The 14,812-nt window shown below is 32.9% G+C and overlaps 1 protein-coding gene and 1 non-coding gene across 4 annotated transcripts; both read left to right on the top strand.

Moving 5' to 3' along the window:
* The first annotated feature begins 1,145 nt into the window (after positions 1 to 1,145).
* On the top strand, positions 1,146 to 11,902 carry LOC110995014. 3 transcript variants are annotated; one of them, XM_045633728.1, is made up of 4 exons: positions 1,146 to 1,417; positions 9,319 to 9,491; positions 10,573 to 10,851; positions 11,584 to 11,902. In XM_045633728.1, exons 1-4 carry the CDS (start codon positions 1,228 to 1,230, stop codon positions 11,878 to 11,880), a joined length of 939 nt encoding a protein of 312 aa, XP_045489684.1. In that variant the 5' UTR covers positions 1,146 to 1,227; the 3' UTR covers positions 11,881 to 11,902. The 3 variants fall into 3 exon arrangements, with proteins under 3 accessions (XP_045489684.1, XP_022117662.1, XP_045489685.1); XM_022261970.2 differs by lacking the exon at positions 1,146 to 1,417 and adding an exon at positions 1,726 to 2,055; XM_045633729.1 differs by lacking the exon at positions 1,146 to 1,417 and adding an exon at positions 6,787 to 6,892.
* Positions 8,362 to 8,432, top strand: Trnag-gcc. Its single transcript has one exon. It is a non-coding gene; the product is annotated as a tRNA-Gly (tRNA).
* Positions 11,903 to 14,812: the final 2,910 nt, after the last annotated feature.

Here is a 14,812-nt window from a genome sequence, read left to right as displayed (position 1 = left end):
TTGTTTTATTTCATGCTTCACAAGAGCGTGTAATAATGTGTAATATTAACCGTTACAAAAATCACATAATATTAATAACAATAATAAACCTTTATTCTTCCACATCCTATTTACATAAATTAAATTAAATAGATATAAATACAAGTTTAACTAAGTTGCGGCCCCTGTCCGGGAGAAGGCCTCCTCCAACTTTTTCCACCTTAATTTATTTTGTGCCATCGTCATCCAATTTCATCCAGCTACCCTCTCGATCTCGTCAGCCCATCGCTCTATTGGTCTTCCTTTGTTTCATGTTCCTTTTGGACCAGTCCATTCAGTTACTGCTTTAGACCATTTGTCATCTGTATACCGCGCACCGTGGCCTGCCCATGTCCATTTAAGTTTTAGGGCATATTACTCAGCGTCAACAATATTAGATTTACTGCGAATATTTACTTTTACGTTTGTCGCGTAATTGAATTCCGAGACTACTTCTATTGCACGCTGGCACGAACGTGTATTGGTTTTTGAAGATCCAAGTTTGTGCTCCATATATATTATATATGTAAGGCAAGGCAGCCAGCAGGAATCCACCAACTTTTTATTTAGCTTAAGTGGGAGCTTACTTTTGAGCATTTCTTTTAAGCTCCAAATCTTCTTCCAAGTTGTGGAAAAAATCACATAAAACATCAAATAGGTATTATAGATAATATAGATATTATAATAGTTTTTCTAAAAGAAATGTAAGACAACAAAAAAAAAGTCAACTAGTTACTTACGTAGTAAAATTACGTTAGTGTATGAAAACATTGTTCGCCCTTGAGCATTTAAAGGTTATGTAACAGGAAAATATATTTCTTAAAAAAATGTCTTGCAAAAATCAGCCATCCATTTTTGCTAATTTTTGCATTTACAGTAAGTCGTTGTCATTACATTGTGTTCTTTAAGCTGTTATTAAGCATCCGTAATAAGAAATGGCATAATTAAATGCTTAATAATTTAGAATTTAATTTTAAATAATTTTATTGCCAAAACGCAACAGAATTCAAACACCTGTAATATCACAAACAATCATTACACTTGTAAGTAAAACGAAACCATATCTTGTATGAACCACGATGAAAAAGAGCTATAAGATAGAGTGAGACAGAAAATTACATAGAGTTGTCATAACATCACCTAGTTCACAGCCGCGTTCCGAACAAAAACGATCGCCTCCACATTACCTATTACTCGAAAACCCCAAACATGGCAACGAGGCGTAAGTACAGCCCACTTTGGACCCATTTTGAAGATACAGGAAACAAAAGGGCAAAATGTAATTACTGTTCTCGCGAAATAGCAGTGTCTAAGAGTTCTATAGGCAGCCTGGGGCGTCATCTGAAGACGGTTCATCCTGCAGTTAATATAAAAAATGTCATGGAAGACACGCAAGAAGGTAATCATTTTGTATTGCTATAAACTTTTGAGGGAACTAAAACTCGCCTATTATAATTTTTAATTGCTCAATAGAAAGAACTCAATATTCAGAGTACGACAGATAATAATGTAACCTGACTATATTTTAATAGTAACATTACCCTAAAATATTTTTATCACGATAATCGCGCACTGGTTTGCGCATCTCTTAAATATTAAAATCAATATATTCCGCATTTCTGTAGCATACCGATTATCTGTGTGACCAACTGATTTAACAGTAGAAGCACGGTTATTACTGTCAATTTGACAGTGACTTTAGTAAAACTCAACAGGCTACCCAGCCTCTTATTTTGCGGTGTTGATATTTAAAGTTTGTTATCCTGAAAAATATGCCGAACCAGTCTGATTCTGAAAATGATACTCCGAGTAAAAAATCTAAGAAATATTTACAAAAATATAAACCTGAGTGGGAACGGGAACCCGATTTCCTAGGGTGGATAGGAAGATGTCCGAATCCATATGAAGCTAAGTGTAAAGTATGCAATAAAGTAATTAATATTGCGTCCGGCAAAGAATCTCTACGTCGACACGCAACAGCTGAAAAACATAAGAGAAATTTATCGAAAGGCTATAATGAATTACATACGCTTGAAGGTTAGTGTCAAAAAGTCGTCTACCGCGATTTTACAGATTTTAAGTTTCTACATATATCTTGATACAACTTTACTGTAGTTATCGCCCACTCACTATTTTTTTTTTACTAACCTAAATAAGTATGTCAATCACTATTTTCCGTTGCACGAGAATTTTCGATACTTGCAAGTTAGGTGGTCATAACTCAAGTCGTGTTATGTTTGGACTACATTTTTATCCCAATACTTGAATTAACGATATTACGCATCTATCGCATTTTTATAAACAATCAGCCTTTGTAATTACTAAAAGTTTTTAATATATTGGGGCTGTAAGCATCCACAATAAATAAATAAAATATACTGTAAATAACAAATGCAACTAAACAATGCAAACAACAGTTTTAATTGTAATATTATGTGTTATAAAAAGGAACAATAGGTTATCAAATACAAATATTGTTGAAGAAATGACAAGACTGATTGCAAGTGCATATGATAATATGCATACTCAAGTTGCAGTGTCCACTTTTAAGCTGGTACTTATTTTGTTTTATTTAAAATTGATTTTTTTTGCACTAATTACTTGACATAATGCATTAATAAATACCTAATCCAAAAATATATACAATATTTACAGATAAATAATTTAAAATTTTACTATAGAAGAGAACAGAATACTTCAAAAGTTCAATTTTGATTGATCACCTAAAAAGTTTAGATACATTAATTTTAAAGTAAATTAAGAATTTTAACACTAGTCGAACTACTTTGAGTATGAATTTAAGAAATTGTTTTGGACGCTTTTTAGAATGAGAGCTAACTAATATAAAGCACCAGAATCTATGCCCCTTTGATATTATAACACACACACAAGGATTGGCCTAAAGGTACCAGGCCACAATTAAAAAAAAAAAGACTCAAAAGGACCTTTAACACACAGACTATATTTTAATATCTATTCATATACATACTAACCATACTTATTGCTCTTACGTCTGCTAGGTTGAAAAAATATGATGTTATAAGACAAAAGTAGTAATTATGAAAAAAAAAACAATTTCTATGATGCCTCCACTCCTGACATCACACAGAATCCAAATGTTAATGACACATTAAATTTAACTACTTAAATAAATTTAGTTTTTACATCATTATGTTAATAAGATTGCAGGTACATACTTATATTTTAATATTTTTAAATTTCTACTTCTCTTGTTAATTCTAATAAAAGAAATTATTGTTAATAATAATAACTGCATTGTTGAAATAAAATTTTAAAAAATTATATCCAACTTGCATTACCTACATCATTTAATAGTTCAAAATTATTAAAATTTTATCCACAATAATTAAGGGAGTTAAGTAGTGTTCTTTTAACTTACAAATATTATCCTTACCTCCTTACCTCCACCTCACTGCACAGGAGAGAAGTATATCAGGGTTCACGGGATACCACACCTTATGTCCTCATACAGTTTATCGTATTTCAAAAGAAAATCATCATTATTAGGGTAATAGATGTAATAATAATATAGGAATTGAATTTTGCTTTGTGACGTGATATACCTACCCGCTAAAGGGCCTGGGACTTAGTGCTAGACAGGCTACTTCTAATTAATTTGCGATATTTGTTTTAAAATAAGTAAACGATTAGTAGCGATAGGTAAACGAAATCCATCGCATGAATTGGGGGTTGCGGGTATGGGGGGGGAGGTGTATCACCCCCAGACAATTCGCGCGCCGGAAAATGTTTTTTAAATAAAACAAAAAATTTACCTTACCTAACATTTTCCCGGCCCATCGTCCTGAAAGTCACATAAGCCGGTCGTTTACCAAACATAGAAATAGAAGACGGCTCAGGTTCTGTATCAAGCCCACGTCCACTATTTCCAGACGCTATCACAAGAAATGATGGCGAGAAATCAGTGGCTAGTATGTATGCCAATTTCGTACAGAAAAGCAATACAATCAAGTCCAAAATAAAGCCATTTCAAAAAATGCTGATAAAATAGCGCTCATTAACGTAAAAAATAAATAAATAACAGACTCTAGGGGGGGAAGGGGCAGACAAAACAACGTGAATAGTGCGGTGCTCTGATTCGGTTTTGTGTACTCTTTGAATGTAAAATTGTGGAAATAAAGTAAGTAAACAATTTATTGTAGTAAAAATAAGCTAATACAGAAAATCAAAATAAAATAAGAGTTTTCATTCGAAATGGCGATTTGCATTTATATATTATTTAATAAGGATTTCACGTATATGAAATACAAAATATAGCCGAGCTTCCAAAAAATCCAAATGAAATAAACGCAGAAGTACGTTACGTTAAAGTAACGGATTTAATTTCTGACAAAATCTAAATTCAAAATGGCGGTTTGTGTTTATACATAATATAATTAATAGGGATTTCACCGGAAATCTATCAACACGAAATTAGGTTAATGTCAATGTTGATTATTCTAACTTTGAAATTAATAAATGAGGAAATAATAGGTAAATGAAAATACAATTATTTGTTTTCATAGATTTTTCATGCTAAAAAACAATCGATTAATTAAAAAAATTTTATGCAGAATGTCGCATCTCTAATAACCAATAGAAAAATAGAAAATGTCGGATTGTTTTCAAATTTAAATAAATTGCACAAAATTTCATTTTTTTTAAATACCATTTTTTTGGCTCTAACACGGTTTGTGCATTAGCCACCGTTTTTAAATACTTAGACGCAACTCCGGCAGAAAAAATCATGAGGTGTTCCAATCGAGGTTTCTCAAAACTCCTGCATAATCAGTCTCATCAAAATCGTGCGACCCAACCGAGAGTTTTTTACACCAGCTTTTTCTACACCCTCTGTCTTCTTTGCCGACGAGTAGGGCAGTGATGCCAACTCCTACAAAATATCCCTCCTAGAACTTCAAATACCCCTAAATGTCGATCAAGGTGTTTTCAAGTATTAAAATTGCTATTGTAATTATGGAAATATATTTTACATATTTATTTATATTAATTAATGACCGAATAATATTAATAACAATGAGATGAAACGATTTTTATTTATTTCTTAACTTTTCTTTCTTTGAATTCAGTTTTTCTTAACTTTTTATGCGATTTCGTCAATTTCTTGAGTAAAGTAGCCCTAAATAAATGTACCCCCTAAAAAACCCCTGGACATCTTGTTTCTCCCTAAATTTAGGGGGAACACCCCAAGTTGGCATCACCTGAGTAGGGATGCCAACAGATTCAAATTTAATGACGTGCAATAAGTTATACAGTTATATAGTTTATCTTATCTTCCATAATAAACATATAATTTTTTTATATGATCTGTGCCTTGCCGACACAAATTCGTCGAGACTCGAATTCAGGAAAACCGCATAATTATTTGCTAAGTCACCGAGAGCCTTATATCTTATATAATTTTTTTATTGTTACACTAATTTTATAAGTGATATTTTTCCTAAAAATGGTTACGTTGTCCATTTACGCCCAAAAACAATAACCTATCTTAATCCATGCCCATCTAAGATAGACATCTTAATTCAAATATTGATAGAAGTGTGCCAATAACCAATCGACGGTTTGTAATAGCCATCTGTCGATACAAGCTATCCACGGTAGTTTTGATCGGTGTTTATGGATTGACCTTTCTATGAAAATGACAGTTCATCTGTACCAATATCCTATCTTAAGATTTTAATTTACAATTTTTTTTAAATAATTGAAAGCTATGTGATATGTTTTAAACATAGACATGCATATTTAATAATATTTGTAGGGTTTATAAACCATATAAAGTAAATACTTTTTTGGTTTATATTGATTATCAAATGAGTGTAAAGAGCGAAGAGATTTCATTCTATCCGTCACTAAAAATGGCTTGTCTTCGTAGGGTTTGGTTATTGGGATGTAGATAGATGTAGGAGATCGAATAACCGCCATGGTCTGATCTCAGATTGTTTTCAATCTGAGATTGTTGATTCATTATTGGGTTCGGGCGTTAGTATCATATCTATCAATTTTTTAATCTATAATGGAGAGTTTATTTCGCGTAAAATTTTGATACATGTCCATACCAAATATTCCAACAATCAGGCCTAAAACCTGACTGACTACACGTGTGTTCACACAACACACACATTCACATAACATAATATAATCAAAGTTACTTAATAATGAATTTGTTTAATTACATTAAAAGAAAATTAGTAAATGTACTTTTGCAATATTTTTGTTTAATTTTCGCAACTTTCTTTCGGTTTCTTATTGTGTAAAACCTCAGAAAACACGTGAACGATGATTGCTCAATACTTATTAAACAATCTTTAGTTCTAAGATTGTTTTGGTGAAAACTTTTCGGTTTGTTTCCAGAATATTCTACGATTGCATATTTTCATAACCTAACCAAATGTAAACTGTTGCCCAAGAATTGAAAGTCAACAAAACGTGTATATGCCATCAAGCGCGGTGCGGCAACGTCGCACACTTTGTGATAAACAACATGACCTACATGACCTCGACGTCCCGCATGTTTATTGTTTGAAAATGTTTTCCAATCCATCACTTTTTTATAGTTTTCAATGCAAGTATCACTCGAAAATACCCAGACAAGTTGTATGTATCAAATTTAATCTCATACATCAGCGAATTGGAAATAAAAATGTGTTTATTACACATTAAGCAGCACATGGGATGAACGTGTTTTAAACACGTTTTGCTGAATCGTAACGGTCTCACAATAGCAATCAATTTCTGTCCCGTTTGCTTATTTTCAAAGTTAACCAAGAGCGATAGGGACAAAACATATGTGTCGCCAAGTACGGTTTTATTTAATTATCCAGTAGCCAGTGATACGCAGGTATTTTTAACCTTTTTTCCTGTTAAAAGTCAACCTTACTCAAAACTATAGATTACTGAATTGCATACACTAGAGACTTATGTTTAAGTATATTATTCAATTATATATTTGTTATACCTTTAATCTGTCCTACATTGTTAAACAAAGGCTCATACAAAATAGGTATCTCCTGGGCGTGCCCTCCAATACACCACAATATCTTACTTAATAGGTATGGGGGGGTCATAGAAATAGATATTCTGTGTAAATCTGTTATAACCGCATCGAAGGGATTACTGATAATTCAAATTCAAAATTTATTTATTCGAATATAGGTAACATAATGTAAGTACCTACCTAACTTATGAACATCAAAAAAAGAAGTATTAAATGAATCTAATTTTACATTAACTGCCAGCTCTCAAATCAAGAGCGTAGAACGGAAGAGAAGAACTGGCAATTCGGTCGTAAAAACCATTACTCGTAACAGCTGATGACGTTGTTATGAATTACCTAACACAATAGAATTCAGCCGGGATCTTTGAGTTTGTTCAATATAAGAAGTTGTTCTAAACAATGTTGTCGTTTTGACGTATCGATAATAATAGTAATTTATTATATATTTATGTCCCCTAAGAAATGTGTAATATTAAACACCACAGAAAGCTAAACTTTAGATACTTCTCAATTCCATACACATAAATGAAACCCTTTTTTAGTCACAAAATATTTTAACTTCAAAATGTAAATGTACTGAACAGTGAAAGTTATTTTACCTACTTAAGATATCCCTTACATTTTTATACTGGCAAACATTTAATTTATTAACAGCGGTACACAGAGTCGTTGATTAAAACTTACAGTTACTCGGGTTAGTAAACATGTTCAGCACAATGCAGAGGTCATAATCAAACCCTGGCTGTGCACTTATGTCATAAGAAAATATCGTATACTATCAAGGAAACGGTAAATAGTTATATTAAGAGGTACCGCGGCGCTATAACTATCAGTCATGGCCATAGACAACTAGTTTTGTTGTCTATTAGAAATGTCCTTTAGAAGTAACGCTCATTTTTAATAGAGCCTCGGCGAGCTCAATCGATTTTCTATTTATAGGATACATTTAACGGGCAAAATGTGTTGTCTCTCTCGCACAACCAAGAACATGTTGGTCGTTGTAAAGACTCATTTCACTCTTCATATCCAATATTCTCCCTTATAAAAGCTAAATTAGTGTCTCTTTCTATCAAATTGTGTTTAGGCTGTGATAAAAAGAGACGATGCTAGTCAAGGCCTTTAGACGGTTTCTGTTTTTATTAAGAGAAATTAGATGGTAACTGAATTCCAAGGCTGCAGTTTTGTTTTGGAATCTCACCGTCAGTTTTGGTCATGATATAATTTTATTTTCAAAATATTTAAATAGCTGAAATGTTAACATATGTTCGCAATGCTCAAACATTCTCAAGGTCTTTTTCATTCATTAATAACAAGCATCGGTGGTTCAGTGGTAGAATGCTCGCCTGCCACGCGGGCGGCCCGGGTTCGATTCCCGGCCGATGCATATTTTTATTTTTACCTTTAGTCATAGTTGAATATAAGAATATTCTTTTATTACCGTATAAAAGAGATATAAACAATTTTTAATAAAAATAATAAATATTCAATTAATCTTAAAAGAGTAATCTGTTATTGTTTTGTATACTTTAATGAAACATCGAAAAATCATGGTGTCTCATTCGAACGCATGCATTTAGTCCCATAATAAAAACTAAATCTAAATTGCACTCTTAAGACAAGACCTTATACGTCTCTTTCTGCCATATCTGTTAACGCGATGTGATAAAAGGAGACAGATGTACTTTAATTGATACGGTGCAATTAGTATTCTTTATGAATGAATTCTTTAAAAGGGTAAAATAATTTAGGCCTCGTTTCGACAAATAACTACAACGCTTGTACGGACTCATTTTCTTTGAATATGAATACATAAATACATATATGTAATTTAAATTTTATTTCAAGAATGATTTTATTAGTTATATTATAGAATATATTATTATTATTATATGTTTTGGCTAAAACAATTAAAATATTTCACCGTAATTTCGAGTAATTTGTCGAATTTATGAGATCTAATAATTAGTGAATTTTTCTAATTATTCAGATATTATATGGCAATCTTGTTGTAACAGATCTTTTATAACTGACTCCAAAAAGGAGGTTATCAGTTTGTCCTTGTTATACTGAGATAATATTTTAGACTAATTTGGATGTGTTTATCAAATTAGTGTATGTTTGTCCAGAAATTTATCTGAAGTAATATTAATATATAATATTTTTATATCTAACACACTTCTTGCAGAACGATTTTCATCAAAAAAGCTTCATCGGTTTTTGATATATCCACGCTTTTGTAGACATTTAAAACTACTGTTTTGCCATCACAGCTACCTCTGACTCCGACGATTCCACCACACTGGACCCTGATAGTGAGCTGTGGGGTTTCTACGACAAGGTGCCGCGGAATCAAGCCAAATGCTCCATGTGTGGGGTTGTCATAAACAGACATCCAGATACCCTATACCAACATTTAAAGGAGGAACATTCGAAAGTTTCAAAGGTATTTTTTTTATATAGAACAGGGAGAAAGCGGGCAGGACGCTAATCTAATAATTACAGCCGCTCATGGACACACAATGCCAGAGTGCTCGCGAATGCGTAGCCGGCCTTTTATGAAACAAAAATAGAGGGCAAACGAGCAGGAGGCTAATCTAATGATTACTGCCGCTCATGGACACGGAATACAGAGGGCTCGCGAGTGCGTTGCCGGCCGTTTTTAAAGATGAGGGATAAACGTGCCGGTGGCTCATCTAATGTTAAGTGTCATGGACACTCAATGCCAGAGTGCTCGCGAGTGCGTTGCCGGCCTTTTATGTACAGAACGGGGGTCAAACGGGCACGAAGCTGATCTTCTGTTAAGTGCCGCTCATGGACACTCAATGCCTCACTCAGTGCTCACGGTCGCCGACCCCATTTTATATTGTACTGATATATCCTTGGAAATAATCGTGAAGAATATTCGAGAACTTTCGTTCGTACAATTCATATTTGTGTTCCAGAAGCGGGCTATTTGGGGTTCATTATCGTTTAGTAAATTAGTTTTAAATTACTTATTAGTTTTAAGTTATTGATTGTAATGTTAAATTGTATCTGTGAACACACAATTTATAAAAACAATATGCTTTCATAGACTACCGATTTTTGAAGTTACATAATATACTTCTTTTGGTGCGATGGAGAAAAATGATGATAGTGAATTTTTACGATGCGCGCGCACACCTCAATTCGACATCGTAAAGTTAGGTAGACCTAACTTACTAACACCTAGAGGTGGCATGGAAATCGATAACTATGTTCAAGTTGTATATTCTAGTATTTTTATATTTAGAACAAGTGTTTCGTAACAGTACAATGAAACAGTGTGAAAAAATAATTATTATTTTGGTGTTTTTAAAACAATTTCATATACGACGGTGATAGTATTTACTAATCATTTATTTATTTAAATAAAATCTTTTTGATTAATTTTAATATTTATGGTTAATAACTACTGCATTTTATTTATTTTTTTTCAATTCGCCAAAGAAGTATTACTTCTAACGCGTGTACATAAGTACACACACTTTTTTTTTAATTCACAGACGTTAGAATTCAACGATCGAGATGAGAATTATACAGAAATAATTTACTTAGAAAACCCCCCACACGAAAAAGAGAAACCGGTGAAACGAAAGCGGAGAGAGAAAAAAGATCAATACGACGATTTGGAAGATTTCGGAAAATATGTTGTTGGTCTGTTGAAGGGAATACCGGAAGAACAATGCACGGAACTGCAAATGTCAATTGTCAATTTGATTATGACGGCTAAGAAGAGCGTGAAGGACGACGATGTATTGGAGAGGGAAGAAAGTATTGAACAGGTTGTTTTTTTTAATTCTTTCATGCCTGATGAAACCACACAGTTTTAGCTGATGCAGCGACACCTCATTTTTTACTACAATCACTGATGTTAATTGAATCTCTAGATGGTCAATTAAATATCGATATTCAATCAGTAACTATTAAACGAATACATTGCATATTTTCCCAATCTCTCTTTCCCACTCCACCATCTCAATCGGTCTCAATCGCTCTATCCCTTTTCTTCGACAAAAACGCAGCTCATCTTCGTGACGTTACGTTAAAAAATTTACCCTCATGCGCCTAAAGATGCCACTTCAATAAACAATCTGCGTTTACTGCACAAGACTCTCAAGACTCTCCAAGACTCTGTATCAGAATTGCTATCTAAAGTTCTATGTAACTACTAAACGAATACATCAACTAATTTTTTTCTCTCGGCCAACACCCTCTGTCTTCTTTGCCGATGAGTAGAGATGCCAACAGGCTCAAATTTAATGACGTGGAATAAGTGATAACATCATGATCTTATGTTCCAAAATAAACATATTTTTTATTATTATAATTTTTTTAAAAGCGTAATTTTACTTCTAGATTGAGAAAGAGTTTCTCGCTCTGTCAATCGCTCTATCTCTTTTCTTCGACAAAAACGCTGCACACCTTCGTGACGCTAATATTATTATAATTGCGTTTCATCCGTACACATTTTACCCTCATGCGTCTATGTTTCACTTCAAAATTTTCTTTTAAAGGTACAAGAGCCCACGAAATCGGAATCGGACCCCATAACCCACGAACATAAAGACACAAAGGACACACGCGAAAAAACAAGGAAAGGCAACGAATTCAGCTCGACGGATAACGACGACCATATCACGAATTTCGGCAAATACCTCACCAGTCTGATGAAGCTATTGAACAAGGAGACCAGCGCTGAAGTCCAATTGAACATTGTCAATCTAATAATCGGTACCAAGCTGCAATGTCTGCGAAAAACGAAAAATAAATTTATGGAAATTCAAACAAAATTATTGCTTGCTGAATCGTAATGAATATAGTTTTATTTATCTCCTTAAATACCTGTTTGGTTTTATTTTGGTTCTTAAACACATGCTAAAATGAAGACATTAACTTAGCCTAGGCTTTGAATATTGTCCCATTCGGTGTCGAGATCCTTGGTCGATCCTTGGGACCTAACGCTATAAGGCTTTTTAGGGAAATATCAAAAAGGTTAGTCGACATCACAGGAGACTGACGAGCTACCTGGGGCAAAGAATTAGTCTAGCTATTCAAAGGGGAACGCTGCCAATATCTTCAGAACCTTGCCTAAAGGGACTCCTTTTTATAATATATTTTATTTATTACATTTTAAGGTAAGTTATTATATATTTTTTATAAATATTCCTTTTCTATTCTATTCTAGATATATTAAATGTATAGTAATTGATTTAGAAACTTTGATATTTTAACACGTTTCTACTACTATCTTCTTTTAGTGTATATGTGTGTCCCTTTGGCAAATGCGTCCTCAGAATTCTGCTTCTGAGACTTAGAATGTAATTACACATTTTATTCATCCTGTTCCAAATTTTTTCCCAATCGCTAACTAAGGCCTTAAAATCAAAAATGTCCCTTTCATACCACCTGTCCCCTACAAAATCAATGAACTAATGAGTTACAAGTTAGAGCTGTAGAAATCCAATAAAATGTCAATTGTCAATGCTTTTGGCTGTGTTCAACTGAATACCAGTGCGGAAACATGTGTGGTGTTTCCTGATTATAATAAATGTTCACAATTTAGATTTTTTTATTGTGAAACCGGTCCACCAAGAAACGTATCGCAAACATTACGAGGAAATCCCATATGACGCAGTATTTAAAGTCCGACGCAAATAAAATGAGGCACTATCATTTTTCGACAAGCCAATGCGTAGAATTCTCAACGCGATAAATATTAATAATAAAAGTCTTAATTCAATTTAAGTACATTTTCTTTTCAAAGTGTAAGATTTGGGAAACGTTTAAAGTAAAAATACCTGTGTTAGGCTTCCCAGCTCTTCCTTTACAAACTTATTTACTTACTTTTTTTGAACCGTTATCATTACACCTGAGTGTGTGCACGAGTAAGTGTGTGGGTGTAAATGTGTGAGAGAGTGAATGAGTGATATTAATTTAGGTAAAGAAAAATATAAATTCCTGGAATTTAATTGAAATTAATGTAACTCTGTCTCTGTTTTCTGTACTTTTTGTTTATGAACATTAATTTTTTTAAAAATCATCGAATTACGTGTCCAGAAGGTTTTCTTTTATTTATACAAATACTAAAATCATATCTAAGATGCTCGCAAGCTGTTATCTACCAAAATGCTAGATATATATGTACTTTAGTTAAAACTTAGTTTAATTTGACATCTTTAACATAATATCAAGTCATAATTTGTTTCTTCAGTTTAGATGCGTCTTAGGCCATGCTTGTGAATGTCAAAACTGTCAAAAATTATTTAAAGGAAGATATCATAAAGAACGTCTTCAAAGTTAGTTAAGTAAAATAAATCTATTCTGTGATTTGCCACTACATACAGAAATATTTATAATTTTGACCTCTTTCCCGATACAGTCCTGAAGCAAATTGCTTAGATTAATTTATACATTAAAAAATACAAAACCGTGGGTACGTACAAAGTAACACGTCAGAAGTGAAATTTAAAATCCCCAATAGATAATGATGTACCAGTATATGTTCACTTCCTGTATTTGTATATCTATATACACTGAACTGAACATACAATGGACCTTGGCTCAGCAAGGGCCATTCACATCGGCCAATTCGCCCTGTTTTATGAAGCTGTGGGAGGCCGGGTAGTGCTTGCTATGTGTCAGCATCCCTTCTTTAATATGGGCATTATCGCTTAACATCAGATGAGCTGTTTGTTATAAAAAAACACATTGCATTGTTGACGGAGACAGACATAATACTCTTAAATAAATGTTTTTACCAACTTTGAAGGTCTACCGTCATAAATGCTATTTACATATTTACGCAGTTTACGCGCGTAAATTTTCTATTTGTCTGATTTATGTTTCTCATTGATGAGGAGTGTGAAGCAACGGCGGATCCAGGGGCGCTAATGGGGGTTATACCCTGAGCTGGTTCCAGGACTTAGGTGGACCACTAATTGAACAAAATGATTTTATTAAAATATTTAGTCACAATCCAGATTTTATGTAACTACATATCTTCAATATTTAATTAATTAAATATAATGACAAACGTTTAAGTTCCTGACTATGTGACCCATCCTGGCGCCAAAACCGGATCGGCCTTTGGTGTAAAGTTTGCTACCTAGAACTTATCGAATTAATTTTTAGCTTTTAATAAAACATATTTTTTGTTTCATCTGTTTATGATTTACTATGAAATGTAAACAAATTTGTTTTGAAATATTCTTTAAATACTAGTTTATATTTAATGTATTTATTTTATTTACTAATGAATACTATAAGATAGGGATACTTAACTTAATAAGCCGCATAATTACGCCATAATTTCCGAATAAGGAAACTCAAAAAGCTTACATTCGTTCTGTCACGTATCTCTTCAGGATATTGCGTAGAATGAATTACGCGTCGCCGTCGTCAATTCGTAAATTAATTTACAAACTGAATATTATGAGAACACACTGTGGGCAGTGCTTTTGTAACATATAGGTAATTAATAATTGACCAAGAAACCAAAATTTTGATGATTAAATATGTTTATAGCGCCTGTATCTTAAAAAAATAATAACTTTCCATAGTAGCTTATCATTAAAATAAATCAAACAACAAACAACTAGGATTGGCTATTCTTGTTTTAACACAGCTAAATTATTTTTACATATATAAAACCAAAAAATATATTTCGTAATAAATAAAAAACAAATATATTTGCATCAATTTATTGAAAAAATGAACATCACGGTCAAAACAAGTTCGCTTGAA

Source organism: Pieris rapae, chromosome 24 (assembly GCF_905147795.1).
Source record: "Pieris rapae chromosome 24, ilPieRapa1.1, whole genome shotgun sequence".
NCBI classification, from domain to species: domain Eukaryota; kingdom Metazoa; phylum Arthropoda; class Insecta; order Lepidoptera; family Pieridae; genus Pieris; species Pieris rapae.
The sequence above is the reverse complement of the archived record's forward strand: the minus strand, read 5'-3'. Positions and strand labels throughout refer to the sequence as shown.